At 53.3% G+C, this 22331-nt stretch overlaps 2 protein-coding genes across 4 annotated transcripts in view; both read right to left on the minus strand.

The window, feature by feature from the left end:
- Positions 1-287: 287 nt before the first annotated feature.
- On the minus strand, positions 288-5653 carry NKX6-3 (NK6 homeobox 3; the record flags this gene model as incomplete). Its single annotated transcript, XM_080709775.1, has 3 exons — positions 288-521; positions 3601-3770; positions 5272-5653. 3 exons carry the CDS (start codon positions 5651-5653, stop codon positions 288-290), a joined length of 786 nt encoding a protein of 261 aa, XP_080565901.1.
- Positions 5654-11247: 5594 nt separating this feature from the next.
- The window catches only part of ANK1 (ankyrin 1), a gene marked incomplete at both ends in the record, with an annotated part of 241218 nt that continues 230134 nt past the window's right edge, over positions 11248-22331 (minus strand). The window contains 3 exons of one of the 3 annotated variants that reach the window (XM_080710074.1): positions 11248-11274; positions 21153-21293; positions 22039-22122. In XM_080710074.1, the coding sequence (XP_080566200.1) occupies positions 11248-11274; positions 21153-21293; positions 22039-22122 (252 nt within the window). Of the gene's footprint in view, positions 11275-20886; positions 20986-21152; positions 21294-22038; positions 22123-22331 lie in introns of those variants that run through there. The other 2 variants (XM_080710073.1, XM_080710075.1) reach the window with 2 other exon arrangements.

Here is a 22331-nt window from a genome sequence, read left to right on the forward strand (position 1 = left end):
CCCTGAAGGCCCATCCCAGCTGGATGGCAGGGGCGCCTGGAGCCTCGCGGCCAGCTTACCCTGCAAGCCAGTCCTCTTACTCTTCCCCAGCACTTAGAAATCCAGGGCACTGGCAGGGCCAGGCCGGGGCGGGAGGTGGCAGGTGGCAGAGAGATGTCCGTGTCTTCCTCCTCCCTGGGCTGGACGACCTCCTCCCTTTCTTCTCCTCTTCTTCCTCCCCTCTCCTCCTGCCCTCCGCCCTGCTCCCGCCCGCCCTGCCCGGCAGCGGGGGCCTGGGTCGGGGCGGGTCACACGCCGTGCGCGCCCAGGCTGAGCACCGAGAAGGCGGCGCGGTGCTTGCGGAGCAGCAGCCGGATTTTCTCGTCGTCCGAGTCGGGGTCCAGGGGCTTGTTGTACTCGTCGTCCTCGTTCTCCGAGGCGGCGCGGTCGCCGCCCGCCGCCCCCGGGGCCCGGGGTGTGGAGGACGAGGGCTCCAGGGCGCTCTTCTTCCTCCACTTGGTCCTCCGGTTCTGGAACCACACCTGGGGCACAGAGACTCAGAACCACCGCGCCCGCGCGCATGCAGGAGGGACCCTTGTTTTCCTCATGTATTTATTTAGGAACCGAGCATTCTACCTCTGAGCTACACCCCAGTCCTTTTAACATTTTGAAACCGGGTGTTACCACGTTACCAAGGGCCTCGCCAAGTTGCTGAGGTTGGCCTCGAATCTGTGATCCTCTTGTCTCAGTCTCCCCAGGACTGGGCCATACCCCTGCTGTAATCTTTATTTTTGTAGGAAAGTACGTGGCTAAATCTTGGAGCTGACAGCAGTACTCACATTACTTGGGGGGGGGGTTAAAATGTAAGAAGTGAGCCGGCAGCCCTTTCACCCGACCTGCCACCCTTCCCCCCACCCTCCCTGCGGGCTGTGGGCTGGCGCAGGAGAAGAGCCTGCCTAGCCTGGTGTGGCTGCAATCCTAGTGCTTGAGAGGCTGAAACAGGAGGATCACAGGTGTGAGGCCAGCATCAACAGTTTAACTAGACCCTCAGTGACTTAGTAAGACCCTGTTTCAAAATGATATAAATAAAAAATATAAGGCTGGAATCCCCCTGGTTCAACCCCCAGGACAAAATTTAAAAAAATAAAATAAAAATAAGAAAAGTTTCCCAGGGCTGGGGAGAGAAGGGGTAAGCAGCTCATCTGTAGCTGCTTGCCTGGCATGGGCCAGGTCCTGATTTCATCCCGGGATTGCAGAAATAAGTAAGTAAGTAAATAATCATCCTGCTCTTAGGTTCATAACTCACAGAATGTCACGAATAACTTCCCCCAAATTAGAAAAGTGGCAGGTCCATAGCGTAACGGAATGCTGCACACACCCAGAGAGGCAGAGCGTATACGGCCGCCACGTTGCCTCCTTCCTCTGCACCAGGCGGCTCTCAGCCAGCAGAGTGGCATCTGCTGTGAGTGCCACGGAGACTGGTGGCCCCGGATGCAGGGTCCCCACCTGCTCCCGGTCCCTCCAGGGACCTGCTGCCACTCCACTGGGCGGGTGGAGTTCTGGCACAGATAAAGGCTTTCTCCTAGACTGCTCCCACTCGGGCTCGGGAGAGCGCTGGTGTCAAAGTTGAAGTTACCTCCCAGCGTCCAATCAGAGGTGAGTCTCCTGGGGCCCATTCATAAGGCATCCCAAGCTGGGTGGGTGGTGCTTGCTTCTAATGCCAGTATTTGAGAGGCTGAGACAGGATTGTAGGTTCACCACCCACCTAAGTAACTTAGGCCCTCCACAATTTAGTGAGACCCTTTTTTCAAAATAAAAAATAGCTGTGTGTGTTGGCACACGTCTATAATCCCGGTACTTGGGGGGCTGAGACAGGAGGGTTGAGGTCAGCCTCAGCAACTTAGTGAGACCCTGTTTTCGAGCTGGGGGTGTAGCTCAGAGGTAGAACGAGCCTGGTTCCAATCCCCAGCACCACAAAATAATAATAATAATAACAATAAAAAACAGGGATGGGAAGCCAGGCGTGGTGGTGCACACTTGTAATCCCAGTACTTGGGAACCTGAGACAGGAGGATTGCGGTTTGCTGATAGCCTCAGCTACTTAGTGAGACCCTGTTTCAAATTAAAGAATAAAAATAGGGCTGAGGGGGTGTAGCTCAGAGATATAATGCCCCTGGATTCCATCCCCAGTACCACAAAAATAAAAAACAAAAAAACAGGGATAGTATAGCATAGAAGTATAATGCCTCTGGATGAGAGAGAGAGAGAGAGAGAGAGAGAGAGAGAGAGAGAGAGAGAGAGAAAAGAAGAAGAAGAAGAAGAAGAAGAAGAAGAAGGAGGAGGAGGAGGAGGAGGAGGAGGAGGAGGAGAAGAAGAAGAAGAAGAAGAAGAAGAAGAAGAAGAAGAAGAAGAAGAAGAAGAAGAAGAAGAAGAAAGAGGAGGAGGAGGGGGGAGGAGGAGGAGGAGGAGGAGGAGGAGGAGGAGGAGGAGGAGGAGGAGGAGGAGGAGGAGAAGGCTACTGGGTTTATGCTCACCTGCCTAAACCCAGCATTGGCCACTGCCACTGTCTCCTCCTCCTTTTGGTATTGTGCATTGAACTCAGGAATATTCTACCTCTGAGCTATATCCCCAGCCTTTTTAAATTTAAAAACTGTCTCTCTAATTTGCTGAGGGTAGCCTTGAACCCGCAAACCTCTTGTCTCAGGCTTCCCATCCCATCTTCCTTTGGATAGGGACAAGTAGAGAGAGGTATTAGCTCCATTTTAAAGATTGTTAAGCCAAAGCTAGATCCTTTTACTGAATTCTGGATCAAGTAGAATCCAGTTCCAACCTGGCCCAAAGGCCTTGGGACTCCAGGCCAAGAGTAGGGGAAAAGCAAGCGGAGTCCTGTGGATTGCTTTTGTTTCCATAGTACTGGGGATTAAACTCAAGGGCATTCTACCCCTGAGCTACTCCACCAGCCCTTTTATTTTTTTTTTCTTTTGAAACATGGTCTCACTAAATTCCCAATGACCTCACTAAGTTGTAGAGACTGGTCTCAAACCTGTGGTCTTTCTGTTTCAGCCTCCCAGGTACTGGGATTATAGGCATGCACCACCATACCCAGATATGGATTGGGGTTTGAGTCTTACCAGCCAGGAGAGTTGGAAGCAAGAGGCTTAACTGAAGTTTTTTTTTTTTTTTTAAATCTATAAAACTAATTATAAGAGCTGGGTGTGGTGGCACATGCCTATGATCCTAGTAGTTAGAAGTCTGAGATTGGGAGGATGGCAGGTTTGAAGCTAGCCTCAGCAACTTAGCAGGACCGTGTTTTCAAATAAAAAATAAAATTGAGCTGAGGATATATCTTAGAGATAGAATACCCCTGGGTTCAATCCCCAGAACCAAACAAACAAATAATACTGAGCTCAAGATTGCTGTGAAGATCAGGTGAGGCACTACGTATAAAGACTCAGAAGAGGGCTTGGTGGATGACAGACATTTGTGGGGGGTAAATATTATACTCTCGAGGGCCAGATGGGCAAATGGCACCCAAACACCAGGGCAGCCTCCCTCCCACACAGGCGTCCTGTTTTGGCAGAACCTCCCCCCAAGGCTGCCGGCTAGCCCACGCAGACTCACCTTGACCTGTGACTCGGTCATGCCCAGAGAGTATGCCAACCTCGCCCGTTCAGGACCAGCCAAGTACTTGGTCTGCTCAAAGGTTTTCTCCAGGGCAAAGATCTGGTGGCCTGTGAAGGTGGGCCGCGAGTGCTTTTTCTTGTGGAGGCTATCACTCAGGGCATCTGGGGCTGGAGGGGAGAAGGAAGTGGGGTTAGCAGGGTGGGTTGGACCCAGGGCCTGGGTGCTGCTGTGGGTGCCAGCCCTGCCCTGCCTCTCCCACAGGTGGGCTCCTTCCCAGGGAGAAGCCACTGAGCTTGCCAGGGCACTCGGCCACCTACCTCCCGAGCAGCTTTCCTGACATTTGAATGACAGTGACTGCCACCTCTGCCATGTCTGGGTGGGCAGGGCCCTGAGAGGGCAGATGCCCCAGCTTAGAGCTACTTAGCCTCCCCTCTAATGTTCTCACTACTCTATGATGTTGCCTTCTCCCAAGGGACAGTAGAAATTTCCTCTCTGTCCCAAGACACCAAGACGAGGATGTCCCTTCAGGACACCAAGACAGGGATCAGTACCTTCCACAGGCAGTCAGAGCCCCAGGGCTCTATGAATTCTCCCCTAAGCCCCAATTTCCTTGGAAAAGCAAGGAGTGCCAAGCCATGTTACCAGATCTGGACATCACATGGCTACGGTGACACTGGAGAGGCTGGCGTGGAGGCTGGAGGCCCAGCCCCAGCCAGGGCAGCCCACCAGGAGAGCGGGTGGGGACAGCAGGGCTCAAAGGAGGCAGAATCCCCGCCTGTCCACCTTGGGTCAGTGCAGTCCCACAACCCACACCTGGCTCTCGTTGCAGGTGTGGAGATGGGCGCAGAATGTGAGGAGCCTCTGGAGAGGCCTCGCTTCAGCCCACAGGATGTGAGGAGCCTCTCGAGAGGCCTCGCTTCAGCCCTTGCTCCCTTTGGCCACTGGCCCTCTTAGCTACTTTCTTGCCTGTGTGTGTGCAGTCAGGACTGAGGAGCAGGGGCGTGGAGTGGGGTGGGGGAGAAAAATGGAGGGAAGGGCGAGGTAGCTTGAGGCTTAAAGTACGCGCACGCGCGCGCGCACACACACACACACACACACGCACCCCCATGCACCCACACCCCCCCACCCCCAAAAGAGGGTTCCAAAGATGAGGACTTCACCCTCATAAAAGCCTGAGTGTCAGGAGGAGGAAGGGTGGGCTGCCCTGCAGTGTGGCCCAAGCAGTGAGCAGAGGGGAGGTGGCTGAGCTTATGGGTTTCCACGGTTGGCCCCAAACCCTACTGCAAGCGGGCGAGCGGGGGCAGTTTTCCTCCTGGGGGAGCATCTGCCTGCTTCTGGTGAAGGAGTGGTGGCCTGGGCCCCACAGGTGGCGCGGGGTGAGTGGCTAGCTGGACCCCGGGTTGGGTGGGTGGGCTGTGTGACCTGCTCTGGGCCTGCAGGTCTCAGGTCCCTAGGAGGTAACAGAGATGGGAGTGGTAGAGTGGGGTACAGGACACTGTGTTCAAGAAAAGCTGGGGGTGGGGTGGGGTGGAGGGAGCACTTCAGCCCCTCTCAGAGCTGAGGTAAGGGACCCGGGTGTCTGAGCTGGGCTTTGTAATGGCGCCTCACCGTCCCGGTCTGGGCGGTGCGGGCCTGCCAGCCTGGAACTGAGGTGTGTCTAATACTTACTGTTGCTGCAGGGCCGCCCGCCTCTCCAGTCCTGGCCCGTGTCGGCCCAGCAGTTCCGGGTCCGGGTGGGATACTCATTTCCAGCCTTGGAAAAATTGCCCACCTGGGGGCCGTAGTAGACCCCCTGGGAGCTGAGTCCCCCAAAGCCTGCCACGTGAGGGTAGCCAGACAGGAGGCCGCTGTTTGGCGTGGCCACAGGCCTGCTTAGGATGTCTGTGATTCCGTGGGGCGTCCCGGCGGCCAGCTGGGGGCCCAGCCCTGGAGGGCTGAGCTTGTAGAAGGAGTTCTGCACCGAGTACTGGCATACGGGGGCCTTCATCTCCGGGAACTGAGCCAGTGGTGCATTGTTCAACAGGAACGTCCCCTGCAGGTTGGACTCCATGCTCTCCAGGTTCCGCGGGGAGAGGTGAGAAGCCTAAAGCCAGGCGCCCTAGAGCCTGAGACCCCAGGTTCCGGCGCAGAATCTCATGGCAGCTTGAGAGAGTCAGTGGCGGGAGCCTCCGACTGCCCTCCACCTAAAGCATCCGGCCCAGCCCTGGCCCAGGGACCAGGCACCCACGTCAGCTGCTCGGAAGTCAGGTGCCACCCGGACAGGTGGGGGCCTTCCCAGCGCTCCTTCCCTCTCTGCTCACCCAGGCTGGACAGGGCGCTCCTCACGCTCAGCGCAGCCCCCTCCTCAGCCTCAGAGTCTGGGGACCCTCCATGAGAAGTTTTAAGTTCAGAGAAGGGACATTTCCCTGATAAAGATAGGCCCCATTAGAATACAGATCGGAGACTGGCTGAGCTGGCAGAGGTGCGCCGCCATTGGTCAGAGCTCACACGGGCCTCACATTGGCTTTTACTAGACAAATTGCACTTTGAAAGATTGACTGTAAAATCAGCCAGGGCGTGTGTGTGCATGTGTGCATGTGTGCGTGCGTGCGTGCGTGCGTGCGTGCGTGTGTGTGTGTGTGTGTGTGTGCAAGGGAGAGAGAAAGGGAATTAGCTCTAGAAGCTCTGTTTATCATCAAAGGCTTCACCTGCCCCCCCTCCAAGTCCAGCATCTAGGAAAAGGTGAGTGTCCAGGACCCCAGAGGCTCCTGAGGCACCCGGGAGTTGCAGTTCCTGAAACTGCTTCCCCTGAAAAGAAGGTCAGACTCAGAGGTCACTGCCCTGAGCTGCCGGCACTCAGGCTTTGCAGAGGAGCACAGCGGCTTCGCTCCGGGAGCTGGGATGGGTAAGCACAGAGGCATGAGGCCTTCTGTCCTGGGGGGAGGCAATTCCCTGTTGAGAGCCTGCTGGGCAGCCTGGGTTGGGGTGGGCAGGCACAGGCTCTCAGGGTGGTGGGCATGTGTCTCTCCCTGTCCTCTCAGGCTGGAGAGAGGGGATGGGCTGCCTGTGTGTTCTCACCCTTCCTCTGGGCAGCCCTCTCATCCCCTCCGAACCTCTCCCTCATTTGTGCCTCTGAGGTAGCAACAGCCACGTTCTATCTGGCTTGGGTCTGGCCTTTTCATCTCCGGTGCTGAGATTACCCTGCTTCAGTATTGGAGCCTGTGCCCAGCACTTGGTGGGGCTCAGTCGATATTTGGTGTGTCGGACTGGATTGAATCTTAGAGTACCCATATGATTTCCTTTCTTTCTTTCTTCCTTCCTTTCTTTCTTTCTTTCTTTCTTTCTTTCTTTCTTTCTTTCTTTCTTCTCCCCCTCCCCCTCTCTCTGGGGCAACCTCTCCAGTTCACAAATGGGGAAACCAAGACTTGAAGGGATCAGAGCTCATTTTCCGGGGTGTAGTGGTGCATGCCTATAATCCCAGGACTTGGGAGGATGAGACAGGAGGATGTAGGTTCAAGGCCAGACTCAGCAACTTAGCAAGACCCTCACTCAGTAACTTAGCAAGACCCTGTTTCAAAATAAAATAATTTAAAAGGGCTGGGGGTATAGCTCAGAGGCAGAATGCCTTTGGGTTCAATTATTGCCCCTCTCCCCCCAAAAGAATAGAAACCAGGAAAAATAGTGACTGCTAGACAGATGGTCTTGTGCCCTGCCTCTGGCCTGGCAGCCCCAGAGCCCTCCTGACCAGGCCATGGGCTGTGTGGACTCTTCCCACCCGTGGCCCGCTCTTGGGGAGGCAGGAGACAAGAAGAGCTCTCTGCTGGCCTCCTGTCTCCAGAGGAAGGTGGAGGCCCCAGGCTGGGGTGGGTCCCTTGTCACACACAACGTGATTCTGAGCCACCCTCTCTGTAGCTCAGGTTGAGGTTAAAGACGACCTTACAAAGGACTTGGAGATTCTCCTACAACTTTGGATTTATTTATTTATTATTTTAATTAATTAATTTATTATTTTATTTATTTATTTATTTATTTATTTATTGCGGGTCTGGGGATAGAACCCAGGGGCATTTGACCTTCGAGCCACATCCCCTGCCTTATTTTTTTTATTCTTTATTTTGAAATAGGGTCTCACTGAGTTGCCGAGGGCCTCACTAAGTAGCTGAGGCTGTCCGCGAACCGCGATCCTCCAGTTTCAGCCTCCCGAATGCTGGGATTCCGAGCGTGCACCACCACGCCCGGCCAACTTTGGATTTAAAACAAGAAAGAAGCTTCTTATTAATCTCAGTTGGCTTTGCTACTAGGCTGTGCGGCAACATCATTTAGGAAACTTTGACTCCAGGTGATGCCATAGGCTCCTCCCTGGCGGCAGCAGCTGTGACTCTGGAGCCCTCTCACACCTTTTTTTTTTTTTTGGTACTGAGGAGTGAACCCAGGGGTATTCTACCTCTGAGCTGTACCCCTATCCTTTTATATTTTTTTGTTGCTGAGGCTGTCCTTGAACCTGTAATCCTGCTGTTTTAGCTTCCTAAGGACTGGGATTATAGGCATACACCACCGTGCCTACCTGAAATCTTTTTTAACAGCCCTCTGGGTCATACAGATGTTTTAGCAATGATTGGCTCATTGGTCTGGGGGGCCTTTCAGAACCAAGAGAGAGCTTGGGGATGGGATGCTATGAAGAAGAAAATCTGTCATGAATAATTTCCTTCCTTTCTTCCCCCTCCCTCCTCTCCCTTTCCCTTTCTTCCTCCCTCTTTCCTTTCTCTTTCTCCTCTTTCTCCTTTCTTTTCTTCTTCTTTCTTTTTTCTTTTATACTGGAAATTTAACCTAGAGGGCATTCTGCCTCTGAAGTACACCCTCAGTCCTTTTTTTTTTAAATTTTGAAACAGGGTTTCCGTAGGTTGCTGAGAGTCTCACTGCTTGCTGAGGCTGTCCTCAAACCTGCGATCCTCCTGTCTCAGCCTCCCAAGTACTGGGATTATAGGCATGAATCACTATGCCTAGCTGGTTCGATTTTTATTTAATGCCAAGGCTGACAATGTCTGGGAATCCCAGAATGACAAATGGAAAAGACTTTAGCAACCATGAATTCATCCCTCCATTTGACAGACAAGAACACTGAGGCTAGTATGGTACCAGCCTTGCATGAAGTCTTAGGAACTAGTTAGGAACAAGGTTATCTCCTCGATAGCAAGGGCTGGTTGTTGGCTGTTTCTTCGGTTGGTACTGGGGATTGGACCCAGGGATGTTCTAACACCAAGTTATACCCTTGGTCCTTTTTAATTTTGAGACAAGGTCTGGCTAAATTGCTCAGGCTGGCCTTGAACTTGCAATGCTGGTGCCTCGGTCTGCTGAGTAGCTGGGCTGACAGATGTTAAGTTCTGGTTCCTGAATGTTAATTGGTATTGGGTATAGGGTTCAGAAGGCTTCATAGGGAGAACTAAGATGCCTGGTGCCTGCCAGCCACGAGCCTGGCCAGGGCCCCAGGCGGCTTGTGGTGTCCCCACATTCGTACGTCCCCCCATCTCATGGCAGCCATTTACCCCTTCTCTGGGGCCGTCTCCCTGGGTGGGCCATCCTAATCACTAGCTGGGCACCGGTGCAGCCCTCTCCTTTGGTCCCACCCACAGACCACACTTCCTACTCCAACCCAGGCTTCACCCCTGCCCCAGCACCTCAAAGCCCCAGGACGGCCAGGAAGCAGAGAGGGAGCCCTGTGCCATGTGTCGGTTTCTTTATTAATTTTGACATTGGTTCAGCTGGTGTAGGATGAATGGTCTATACATCAGAGTGGGCTGGGGACATCCTCTCCCCATAACAGAGCATGAGAGAGTCCAGAAAGGATTCGTTTTCATAACAATTAAAAAATCAAGGTAATTCCAAAACTTCTAAAAAGCGTCTAATGTGCACACTGCAGCATTCTCTAGGCATCGTGTGGAGACCCCAAACTCCTCCCTAACCAGCTCCTACTAGCAGCGGATGCAGCCATGCCGCCGAGGCTGGGGCGGCGGCCAAGCAGCCATGCCGGGCGGGGCGGGAGGTGCCAAAGCCGAGCCGGGGCCGGGCGCTAGGAGGGGCCACGGGGCTGGAGGCGGCGGCCGGGGAGGCCGGGGAGGCCGGGGCGGGCGAGCGGGCCCGGGCCGTCCCGGGACCCCGCGGGGGGCGGCATCTCGCAGCGCCCGGCCGCCCCGCCCGGAGCAGAAGCGCCGCCGCCGCCTCCTCTGTGCTACTGGGAAGGCAGAGTCCGAGGCGCCGGGGGGCGGCGGGGCCGCCGGTCTCTCTCCCGGCCCTGGGGGGCGCCCGCCCGGCTGGACGGGGCCGTTGTGCTGATTCGGGCCTCCCTCGGCCGGAGGAACTTAAGGCTCTGCCCGGGGGGCACCCGGCAGGGGGCGCCGCCCGCCCTGGCCGGAGCTCCACCCTGCGGCTCGGACCCCCGCGGGCCTCCCTGCGCCCGCGGCCCGGTGCGGGCTGCCTGGACTTCGAGCACCAAGTTGGCTCTGGGAGACCTTAGGGTGGTCCTGACGTCTAGGAACTGGCAGGTCCCTCTGCTCGCCCGGCTCCGGCCCTTCCTCGTTGGCCTAGACAGCCCGTGGCTCCTTCTCCCCGGCCTGAAGAAGTCCTCAGGGTCCGAGCTGCTACAGCTTGGTACATACCGCTAAAGTGTTTCTATTGGTTTGCATAGTATTTATTGTTTTTCATATACACAAGGCCGATTACTGTACAGTTTACACTTTGAACACAGACTATGATAGAAGTGCTTGAAGATAATAGAAAACTTCTCTATTAGGACATGCTGGTGTGACCCTGGGCAGCCACCAGCCCTTCTCCAGCCAAGAAGGCCTTTGGATGGGGCACCTGGCTCCCTGAGCCCCTACAGCTAAGCCTGGGGTCCTCGCCTCAGATGCTTAAGTCCCTAACACCAGGGACCCCGAATGCACTCTCAGTGATGATTTCCATTGGAAGATGGTTGATGACTGAAACTGGCAGAGAGAGAGAAAGACAACATAAAACAATTCCAGCCTATCCACAGGAGAGTCCTTACGGCTTCAGAGGTCACAGTAAAACCAGTGTGGAGAGTGAAGGGGAGGCGCGTGTGCGTCCTGGGCATCACAGAGTGTGTTCTGGGAGGCGCAGTCCACAGGCGTGTAGCGGGTTGTCGCAAGTGGAATGGAGGTGTGTGTTAGTGGGGCAGGCTGGCAGATGAGGACAGGGGACGAAGGTACTAAACTGATTTCACGCCCACTTATTTTTTTTTTCCTTTCCAGGAAGCCCACATGATTTCTTACGATAAGGTTGGGGGGAAAAAGTACCCTGTATGAAGTCGAAATCAAAGCAATTTAAAAACACAAAATGAAAAATCATCCCCCGCCACAAAAAAGCCCTTATTTGCTTTTGTACCGGCGTGCTCTCTGCAGAGCATGATTTCTGTCCCTCTCTCTCCTCTCCCCTCTTCTTGTTGCTTTTGCCCTGATTCCGGACAGAGATCCGTAGTCACTAGAGGCAGGATTGGAGACTGTAGGTCATGCGTCTACAGTCAGTCGTTCATGCGAATAGGAGACTAAAGGAAGTCCCTTACAGAGGTCGTTCCGTGGCCTAGAGGAACTTGTACGGCTTCCATCACCCTCCGGTCCAGCTCTCCTGTGTGCATGGCAGAGTGTGTGGAGTTCAGGGGTTGGGTGTTGAGGTGTGATCCTGAAGGACACAGAGAAAGAAGGTGACACTTAGAACCGGAAGGTGCTACTTCCGGCAAAGAACCCCAGACCGAGTTTTGTTCTAGTGCCAGCCCTGAGAGCCAGGAACAAAGCAGGCATATCTTTGGCCTCTGGAGGGCCAGAGGCATGATGGCTTCTCTCTGGCTCTGGTCAGAGATCCCTGGCTCTTCTTGTGCCCTGTGGATGGGCAAACTGCTGCAACAGAGATCTTTGCAAAGCAGGCACATTCTCCCTGGAAGATTGTGTCCCTAAGGCTGGGGAGCAGCGGCTTCCCTGTGGAGCAAAGTCCAGCTCCTGCAGTGGGAGACTGATAGCAAGGCGCCATTCCCGTGCCCCGCCCCCACCCTACCCACAGGGCCTCATCCTCCAGCCTGGCAAGAAAAGTCCCTGTTTCCAACACAGGCTGCGTGAGATTCTTCCTGCAGGGGCCTAGGGACAACTGGGGAGGAGGTGGAGCTCTAAATAAAGAGAAGGTGGTAGTCTCCTGGGTGGGGGAGGAAGTGATGGAGGACAGCAGGAACTCATTCTGAGGCAGGCTGTCCCCGGGCATGGGGCCATGCTGGGCCCAGCAGGTGGCGGAGTCAGGGAGGGCAGCTGGGCCTTCACTCCTGGTGGTTCCCCAGGGAAGAGAGGTGGTGCCAGTGCGAGGTGGGAATGCCAGGCACTTCTGACTGAGCCAGCTGGCCCTTTGAAGGGCAAGACCCTACCCAGCCTGTGCCTCCTGCATGCCACCCTCCGCCCTTGACCCAGCCCCTGGGAGGCTGTGATAGCTGTGGCTCTGAGATGCCCTCCGCCACTGTCTTTTACTTAGAGACACAGCTGGGAGCGTCACCCCAAAGTCCAACTTCTGCCAATCATTTGCTGCCTGACCTCACTTAAGCCACTTACCTGCTCCATGAATCGGTTTCCTCAGCTGTCAGAGGAAGGTAGCAAGTACCAACCTCGTTAGATTGTTGTGATGTTTAAGACTATTATTGGACTCTCTGAAAATGCTATACTGTCATTGCTCTTTCTTTTACACACACACACACACACACACACACGTGCGCGCGTTGCCCTTGTGGTCCTTCCTGTCTCAGCCTCCCAAGTACTGGCGTTACAGGTCTGCACCTCTGCATCCAGCTCCCTGCTTTTGTTTGTTTGTTTTGTACTAGGGTTTGAACCCAGGGCCTTCCAGCTAAATTGCTGAGCCTGGCTATGAACCTGCAATCCTCCTGTCTCAGCCCTTAAGCACTGGAATTACAGGCCTGTTTCACTGTGTCTGGCTCCATATCTTTAAATGAACTACAATCATGGTTCCTTTCAGCTTTTTATCTACTTTATTTATTTATTTATTTTTTATTCATTTATTTTGTGGTACTGGGGTGGAACCCAGGGGCTTTTCCATCTCCGGGCTATACTCCCAGACCTATTTTATATTGATGTTTTTATTTATGTATGTATTTATTTACCTATTTACTTATTTATTTGTGTCAGCTCACTTTTAATTTATTTTTTTATTTTTTATAAGTGGAACATATTGAGAGTGGTGCACATTTACATTGTGCTTCATGCCCTTCCCTCTCCCTTTTCCTCCCCTCCCCCACTAGAGAGTGTTCAGGTTAATCATGTTGTATTTATGCTGTTACACATATTCGTATGTAGCTCCTCCATTGAACAACCTCAGCTTTCTTCCTCTCCTATCCTTCCATTCAAGCTTTGCTGAGATTTCCCCTCCATCATCGGGAGTCCCTCTGGTATTACCACTACTCCCTGGCTTGGACATATTAGAGAAAACATATGTCCCTTCTCTTTCTGTGCTTGACTAATCTCACTTAACATAATGTTCTCTAGTTCCTTCCATCTTCTTGCAAATGATATAATTTTGTTCTTCTTTATAGCTGAATAGAATTCCATTGTGTGTATTTCCCATAGTTTTGCAATCCATTCATCTGTTGATGGAGATCTAGGTTGGTTCCATATTTTGGCTACTACAAACTGTGGTCAGATAACTTTTTAAATGTGAAGTCTACAACTGTGCCACATGCTTCTAGAAGATTTGGGAGGGAGAATCAACACAACTCATAAGCCGGGCATGGTAGTGGTACACGCTTGTAATCCCAGCGCTTGGGAGGCTGAGACAGGAGGATCGCACAGGTTGGAAGCCAGCCTCAGCTACTTAGTGAGGCTCTCAGCAACTTAGTGAGACCCTGTTTCCAAATAAGTATAATATAGGTCTGGGAGTATGGCCCGGAGGTAGAAAAGCCCCTGGGTTCCACCCTCAGTACCACACATACACACACACAAAAAAACTCAGCCAGGCGTGGTGGCACGCGCTTACAATCCCAGCACTTGGGAGGCAGAGACAAGAGGATTGCGCAGGTTTGAAGCCAGCCTCGCTGGCTTAAGAGACCCTGTTTCCAAATAAGAATATATAAAATATCTGTCTCGGAGTGTAGCCCGGAGGTAGAAGGATTTCCAGGAACCCCAGTAACTCGTAATAATCTAATATAAATATATACGTGTGTGTGTGTGTGTGTGTGTGTGTGTGTGTGTGTGTGTGTGTGTAGTAGGGATTAAGCACAGGGGCATTCTACCTCCAAATTAAACCTCTAGCCATTTTGTTGTTGTTACTGGGGACTGAACCCAGGAGCATTCTACCTCCAAGCTACATACCCAGCCCTTTTTATTTTTTATTTTGAAATATGTCTTGATAAGTTGCTGAGGCTGCCCTTGAACCTGTGCCCCTCCTATATCAGCCTCCTAAGTACTGGGATTATAGGCATGCACCACTTCTCCAGGCTTCTGTCTTTCCTTGTAAACATCTGTGTTATTTCCCTGGCTGGACTGTAAACCTCTGAGGGCAGGAGGCCCTTCCTGGTGTCCCTGCCTCCCTCCCGATCCCAGGGCCAAGCGGTCCTCAACCTAGACACCAGTGAGATCTGGAGCCTCACCAAGCCCTCCGCCCATTTTTGGCCCAGGCGCCCACGGGGAGGCGTTTCAAGCCCCAGTCATTCTGGCCTCGCTGCCACTGTGTTTTGGGTAGACTGAGACGAGGGCGGCAGCGCGGGGCTGGGATAAGGACAGGGCTCCAGGCACCGCCCAGGGCTCCACATCACTGCAGCTGCGCCGGAAGTTCCCACCCTTTCCAAGTCCAGAGGCAGCCCGTCTACTCCGAGCGGTCATGCCAGGCAGTTTCTTCTCTCATTTCCTCTGTGCTGTGGCACCTGTTGCCAACCCGACCCACACAAGCCAGCTTGTGGCTCTCTCTTATCTCCCCCAAACCCTGACTTGCAGCAGGTCTTGAACACCACAAAAAGCACCTTGCCTCCCACCCCCTCCATCAAGACTACTGATTCATTTTAAGTAGCTGAGGCTGGCTTCGAACTTGTGTGATCCTCCTGTCTCAGCCTCCCAAGTGCTGGGATTGTAAGCGCGTGCCACCGCACCCGGCCTACTGATTCATTTTAAGCTTATTAAAATATTCCACGGCTAGGGCATTAGCACATCTTGCAATCACACTATCTGAATGGAAGGTGTCCTTAAAAGGGAAAAAAAAAAAAAGCCAGGTGTGGTGGCGCATGTCTGTAATTTCAGCTACTCTGGAGGCTGAGGCGGGAGGATCTCAAGTTTGAGGTCAGCCGCAGCAACTGAGCGACAATCTCAGCAACTTAGCAAGACCTTGTTTCAAAATAACAATAATGAATGTCTGGCATGGCGGCACACGCTTGTTCTTAGCTTATTTTTATTCAGGGGTCTTTTTTTTTTGCGGGTTTGGGGATGGAACCCAGGGGCATTTGACCTCCAAGCTACATTCCCTGCCCTATTTTTTATTCTTTATTTTGAAACGGGGTCTCACTGAGTCGCAGAGGGCCTCACTAAGTAGCTGAGGCTGTCTGCAAACCGCGATCCTCCGGTCTCAGCCTCCCGAATGCTGGCATTACAAGCGTGCGCCACCACACCTGGCTCAGGGGTCTTTTTGGAACTGGGGATCAAACCTAGGGTGCTGTACCTGCAAGCAGGCATTTTGCCACTGAGCTATATCCCAGCCCCTGGCACATGCTCGTAATCTCAGCATTTGAAAGGCTGAGACAGTAGGATCACGGTTTGTGGCCAGCCTCAGCTACTTAGGCCCTTAGCAACTCAGTGAGACTCTGTTTAAAAAATAAAGAATAAAAAGTAGGGCTGGGGGTGTAGCTCAGAGGTAGAATGCCCCTGGGTTCCATCTCCAGTATCGCAATAAATAAGTAAATAAATAAATAAATAAATAAATAAAATAATAAAATCGGGTTTATGGTGTAACTTGGAGGTGGAATGCCCCTGGGTTCCATTCCCGGTGCCACCAAACAAAACAATACAACAACAACAAAAAGGACTGGGGTTACAGTGGTAGAATGCCCCAGGCTCAATCTCCAGTAAAAAAAAAACAAAAAAAAAAAAAACAAAGAACATTGCAAGTTTGAAGCCAACCTCACCAATTTAGTAAAACCCTGCCTCAAAATTGAACATAAAAAGGGCTGGCACTGGTAGAGTGCTCTTGGGATCAATCCGTGGTGCCAAAAGAAAAAGGAAACAGAAACGGCAGTGGCCTTTATCTGCCACAGCTTTCCAGACAGTCCCACAGGCGGACCTACAGGCAGAGCCGCACGTATGCAGCGGTGCCAAGAGCCGGGGCCCTGCCAGGCTCTGGGTGATCGGCGCCCCGCACACCGTCTCCCTAGTGGCACTGGCACCTACTACATGGACCCGAATCCCTGGGCACAAAGCAAACCACCACCTGCTGCGTTAGCCACAGACAACTGTGCCTTAACTAAACAGCTTCTCCAGCAGTGCCGGGAGCTCCCTGGCCCTGCCAGGCCTCGCACGAAAGCCTCCCCATTACTGGCGGGGACGGCGGAGACGAGAGGCTGTGCTCAGTCCTTCTCAGTCCTGCCCTTTGTGTGTGTGTTCTGTATCTTTTTAAAATCATGTTGTAGCTGGGTATTGAACCCAAGGGCGCTCTACCTCTGAGCTACATCCTCAGTCCTTTTTGTTTTGAAACACAGTCTTGCTAACTTGCTGATGCTGTGATCCCCCTGCCTCAGTCTCCCAAGTACTGAGATTACAGGTGTGTTCCATCATGTCCAGCTGGAATACGCTCTGTGTGTGTGTGTGTGTGTGTGTGTGTGTGTGTGTGTTTGTTGCTGGCGATTGAACCCAGAGGGCATACTACCTCTGAGATAAACCTCTAGCCCTGTTTTTCATTCTTTATTTTTATTTTTATTTTTATTTATTTATTTATTTTGCAGGTCTGGGGATGGAACCCAGGGGCATTTGACCTCCGAGCTATACCCCCTGCCCTATTTTTTTATTCTTTATTTTGAAACCGGGTCTCACTGAGTTGCAGAGGGCCTCACTAAGTAGCTGAGGCTGTCCACGAACTGCGATCCTCCAGGTCTCAGCCTCCCGAATGCTGGGATTACAAGCGTGCGCCACCACGCCCGGCTAAATTTATTTTTAATTAATTTATTTTTGGTGGTACTGGGGTTCCTGGAAACTCTTCTATCTCCGGGCTACACTCCCAGACCTATTTTTATACTTTTTTATTTGGAAACAGGGTCTCTTAAGCCATCACACGTGGCTGGCTTCGAACCTGCGCCATCCTCCTGTCTCTGCCTCCCAAGTGCAGGGATTATAAGTGTGCGCCACCACACCCGACCCTTCATTCTTTATTTTATTTTATTATTATTATGATTTTTTGGCGGTACTGGGGTTCCTGGAAGCCCTTCTACCTCCAGGCTACACTCCCATACCTATTTTTATATTTTTATTTGGAAACAGGGTCTCCTAAGCCAGCGCGCGTGGCTGGCTTCGAACCTGCACGATCCTCCTGTCTCCGCCTCCCAAGCGCGGGGATTACAAGCATGCGCCACCACGCCTGGCCTCATTCTTTATTTTAAAACAAGGTCTCACTAAGCCTCACTAAGTAGCTGAGGCTGGCCCTGAACCTGTGATCCTCTTGTCTCAGCCTCCCAAGCACTGGGATTACAAGTGTGTACCACTATGTCCGGCTGAAACCTACATTTTTAATAGACTTTTGCATGGCTGTGATACAGAGATGTACGGCACTCTTTGAGAAAGAGCGCACTGGCACTTGGCAATTTATAAAGCCCTTTCACAAACATGAAGTCATCCAACAGGAATCCTGGAAGGGAAACACTGGTATTACTGCTACCGTATGGCTAAGACCCTGAGACTCAGGAGGGTCACGTGACTTCCCCAAGTGACACTGCTGCCCCTGCTCAGTGCAGAGTCCACGTGTGCTCATTAACTCTCCACATGGCTCTTACAGTTGTTATTTCTAAACTTGCTTTTTTGACGCTGGAATTGACCCCAGGGCCTCGCCCGTGGTAAGCACGCGCTCTGCCACCGAGCTGCATTACTGCCCTGTAAACGTTTTTACTACAGTGTAACACACTTCCAGAAGAATCTGTTTATTTGCACCCCCCATACAGGAGTCTGTAGTCCAGGACAGCTGAGAAGTTCAGGAAGCCTGGACATGCAAGTACTCTCTAGACGGTACATAACAACCTTTTTGTACTTAGAAATGCTAGACAATCAGCTGGTACGGTGCCGCACGCCTGTCACCCTACTACTTGGAAGGCTGAGATCGGAGGATCACGGGTTTGAGGCCAGCCTCAGCAACTTAGTAAGACCCTGTTTCTAAATAAATAAAAAGGACTGGGCGTGTAGCTAAGTGGTAGAATGCCCTGGGTTCAATCAATCCCTAGAACAAAAACAAAACAAAAAAAACCATGAGGCAATCTTTAAACCCTACCCTGGGGGGGACCATTTTAAACAGCAAAATCACTAGTAAAAAGCAGAGGAATACATAAAGCTCGGCACTACATAGACCACAGGAAGGATGCTTGTTGTACCGCGAGAGCTAAAGTGAGCTGGCGTCTCCTTGCTCGACCTTCGCTGGGATAAGCACATCTGGCTACTCAGACTTTCCACCAGTGTGCGCGTCTGTGAACGGCCGCGGACGCACGGTGAGCGCTGGCTTTGGGTGACATTTTAGCAAATGGGTAAATTGGCAAATGAATGCCAAGGATCAGCTGTACATGGCTGTGAGTGTGGTGTAAACATTAAGATCTGGAGCCTGCCGCCCTCACTGTCTTTCTGCAGCCTTTGCTTTCATCGGGAAGGTCTAGTGGTTAGAGCTGCCTCCTTGGTCCTTTGGGACCCAGGCAGGATAGATAGATGATAGACAGACAGACAGACAGATAGATAATAGATAGATAGTACATAGATGATAGATAGATAGTAGATAGATAGATAGACAGATAGGGGCAGTCTACCTCCAAGCCACACCCCCTGCCCTTTTTATTTTTTATTTTAAAACAGGGTCTCTCTAAGCTGCTGAGGTCTCATTAAGTCGCTGAGGTTAGTCTAGATCCTGCTGTCCTCCGGCCTCAGCCTCCCAAGTATGGGGATTACAGGCCTGTGCCACTGGGCCCAGCCGCTGCGTGCCTTACATTGGCAGGGCACCCACATCGCCCTGGAGCCAGCTCCTCAGTGTCCTGACACCGCGCTCAAGTGGTCTGGTCGTCAGTCACCTCTGTGTGTGTGTGTGGGGGGGGGGGGTTAGACTTCTTTATAGATTACTACAGCAAATTTAAAAAAGAAAAAAAATATATACTACTAAGTTCCTCCTTTCCCCTTAGCCTGGCTTCTGAATTGCCTGTCCCCTGTTCAGAAACATTGGTAAAATCTGAGTCAAACAGAATCTCTCATTTAAAGCTGTCACTGTTGCTACCATAAGAAAAGTAAGGCAGAAGAGTATATTTTTACCCCCTCCCCACTCTTCCTCCTTTTTTTTAAGTGCTGGGGAATGAACCCAAGGGCACACTACCTCTGGGCTACACCCCGAGGCCTTTTTATTTTATTTAAAATTATTTATTTTTGTACTGGGGATGAAATCCAGGGACATTCTGCCTTCTAGCTATAATCCAGCCCCATTTTAAAAATTCGTTTGAAGCAGGGTCTTCTAAGTTGCAGACGGCCTTTCCGCACTAAGTAGCCGAGGCTGCCCACAAACCCATGATCCTCGCCTCCACCTCCAAGTTCTGGGATTACAAGATACCAACCTGCCCAGCTTTTTTTTTTTTTTTTTAAACAGTGTTTACCAAAGTTGCTAAGGCTGGCATCAAACCTGCGATCCTCCTGTCTCAGCTTCCAAGCCCTGGGATTATAGGTGTGCGGCACTGCGCACGTCTCTTACTCTCCTATCTAAAATCCTTGGCACCTTTAGGCCAGGTCTCAGCTAACCACAGCCTTTCCAACCAGCAGCACTGGGGTTAACACTGTGACCTCCTTAAGCTGCTGAGGAGTCAGGTCTAACTTTATCCTCTAACTGGATCGGCCAGTCCTCTTTTTGCCCAAGTGCTGAGACGTGACAGGAAGCCCCAAGTCAGCGTTTCTGGTGGAGCAGGAGGCAGAGGGCCCTGCTTTTTGCAGAATGCAGAAGGCCAGCACCCACTTGCGTCCCTGCCCCAGAGCCAGGCCCCGGCGACTTGGACGGCAGCAGCGCAGTTGGTGAGGTGCGGGGGTGGCGACTTCCTAGCTCCCTGTCGGCTCCCACCCCGAAGCATCCTGTACTGAGCTGCCCCGAGCGGGGCACAATGCAGGGCCTCGGGGCAGCTCAGTACAGGATCCTTCAGGGAGGGCGGAGATCGGAGCTGCTGGCCCAGCCCCCAGCACACTGCACACGCACACTGCACAGCACAGGCCCCTTGGTCCCGCATGCGTACCCGCACCATGCACCAGAGCCCGGGCCCAACCCGGGACCCTCCTGGCTTTCGGGGGAGTTGCGCCATCTTCCCCCTTGGGGATGCTAACTTAGTCTCTTTCTAGAAAGCCAGGGAATAGCCGGGGGGCACGAAGCACCCAGGAGGATGGAAGCCTGGGACTGCGCAGGCCTTCAGCTGGGTTCCAGGCCCTGCTCCAAGTCTCTGAGCTCTTCCTGGGCCCACATGAGGAATCGTCACAGCCCAGGTGGGCTCTCCTGCACTCCGTGCCCTGGCCGCACCCTCTTGAGTCCCACTGCTTGGCTTCCAGAAGACAGTGGCTGCCTAGATACACCTGGCACTTTTCACTCATCAAACACTGTTTCAAAACTGTATAGAAGCTGGACTGTGGCTCAGTGACAGGGCATGTGCCTACCATGCTCAAGGCCCCAGGGTCCATCCCCAACACAATAAAACAAAATCAGAGACAAACAAAACCCCAAAACCAGATAGGCATGGTGAGGGCAGGGCGGGGGCTCCCCAGTACCCAAACACACACAAAACATCAAATCCCCCGAACCCCAAGCTTCCAAAACCGCATCTGTGCATGCCCCGAGTCAAGTGGAGGAGACTGTTTTCTTGAGGAGGCTGGGGCTCAGAGACAGTGGGCTGGGGATGGGATCTGGCCTGGGGGCAGGTGGAATGAGCACAGGGAAGCAGGTCGCACAGGCGAGCAAGCAGCGGCCCCGGGAAGCCGGGAAGCCGGGAGGCCGGGCCATGCGGGAAGTACCGAGGGCACCGTTACCTCCCGAGAGGCTACTCCGAGGACGAGGACGCAGGCGAGCTCACTGCTTGCCCCGCTTCAGGCTGGCCCGCTTCACTATCTGAGCCCCCTTCCTGCCCTCTAGCAGGTCCGGCTGCAGGCCACTCCCTCTGAGCTCCACCTGGAGAGAGGCAGAGGCAGAAAGCAGGACAGATGATTCACAGACAGAGAAGACAGGCAAAGGAACAGAAGTGCAGCAGGCGCCGGGGAGAGGTGCTGGACAGAGGTGGCCGCGCTGGCGAGGCGCACGAGCTCCGGGGCGCTCCGGGAGCCTGCAGCCCCCAGTACCTTGGCGTGTTTCATAAAGTAATCTATATCGGCCTCCAGCTCACGAGGGTCCTCCGGGGGCCCCTCCACAATCACCTCTTCGTGCTCCTGGGTGTCGTCGGCGCCAGACGAGTCTATCTGCCGAACAACTTTGCGAACAATCTGGGAGAGAGAGGGAAGGGAAAGGGTGGGTTGGACCTTAAGGACAGGGCTTGAGAAGAGCAGGTCCCCAGGAGGGGGAGCTGAGGCGCTGCGGAGAGCGGCAGGCCTCTGGCTGCCATCACCCCCGCCGTGTGTGGCCTCCATCTCCAGCCCCAGCATTCCTCTGGCGTCCACAGACACCTGTGCCATCCTACTGTCAGGGCCTGAGGGTAGGAGGCACTTCCTTTCCAACGAGAGCAGCTCCACCCACCACCCAGGCCTTCATTCATTCATTCAGTGTTCAGATACCATTTTCTCTGCATCTACTGTGTACTGGGGGCGGGAGAGGAAGCCCTACACAAGGCCTGGCACAGGGAGGGAAGCCGGAAGCGGCCTCGGGCCCCTGCAGCATGAGCCATGCGTGCTGCCGTGTTCTTTCTCCTAGAGGAGGCGCCTGGCAGTCTGGGGATGGCACACTGCTCCTGTGACCGTCTGTTTTAGAGGCCCGGCATCACAGGGCTACGTGTGTGATGTTTCACGGGGTCCGGTCCTCCCGCAACTGGGTAGCAGGAGCCACCCAGGTTGAACTGGAGGCAGAGGCTAAAGCAAAGGCCACATCCTGACTGCCGGGATCGCTCAGCACCTCCACTGTCCCCTTCCAAGCGGCAGGGCAGTGGCCTCCACCAGCCCCTTTACACCGGCACCGCTGTGAGCTCCAGGCCTCTGCCCCGCCTGGCTCTCCCAGCCCAGGGGACTCGGCACCCACCTTCTTGGTGACAATGTTGCCCTGTTCATCTGTGAATTGTTCCTCTGTCACCTGCTCCCCCGGAATATTCTGAAGCTCGTTTCCCTGGAATTAAAGAAAGAGTGAAAAACCCCACCCAGGTTGAGAAATAGGGGCTTGGGAATAAGAGTGGAGGATGAGGAAATAGAGAGTAGTGGTAGCCACATCCAGCCAATGCCCAGCTGTGTCCACACCAGGGCTCTGGAGCGCGGGGGCCCAGCGGGGCCACGGGGCCTGGAGACAGGGCGGCCCGGAGCCCGCAGGGCCTGGCGTGC

This window comes from Muscardinus avellanarius (assembly GCF_963383645.1).
Source record: "Muscardinus avellanarius genome assembly, chromosome: 14".
Lineage (NCBI taxonomy): Eukaryota > Metazoa > Chordata > Mammalia > Rodentia > Gliridae > Muscardinus > Muscardinus avellanarius.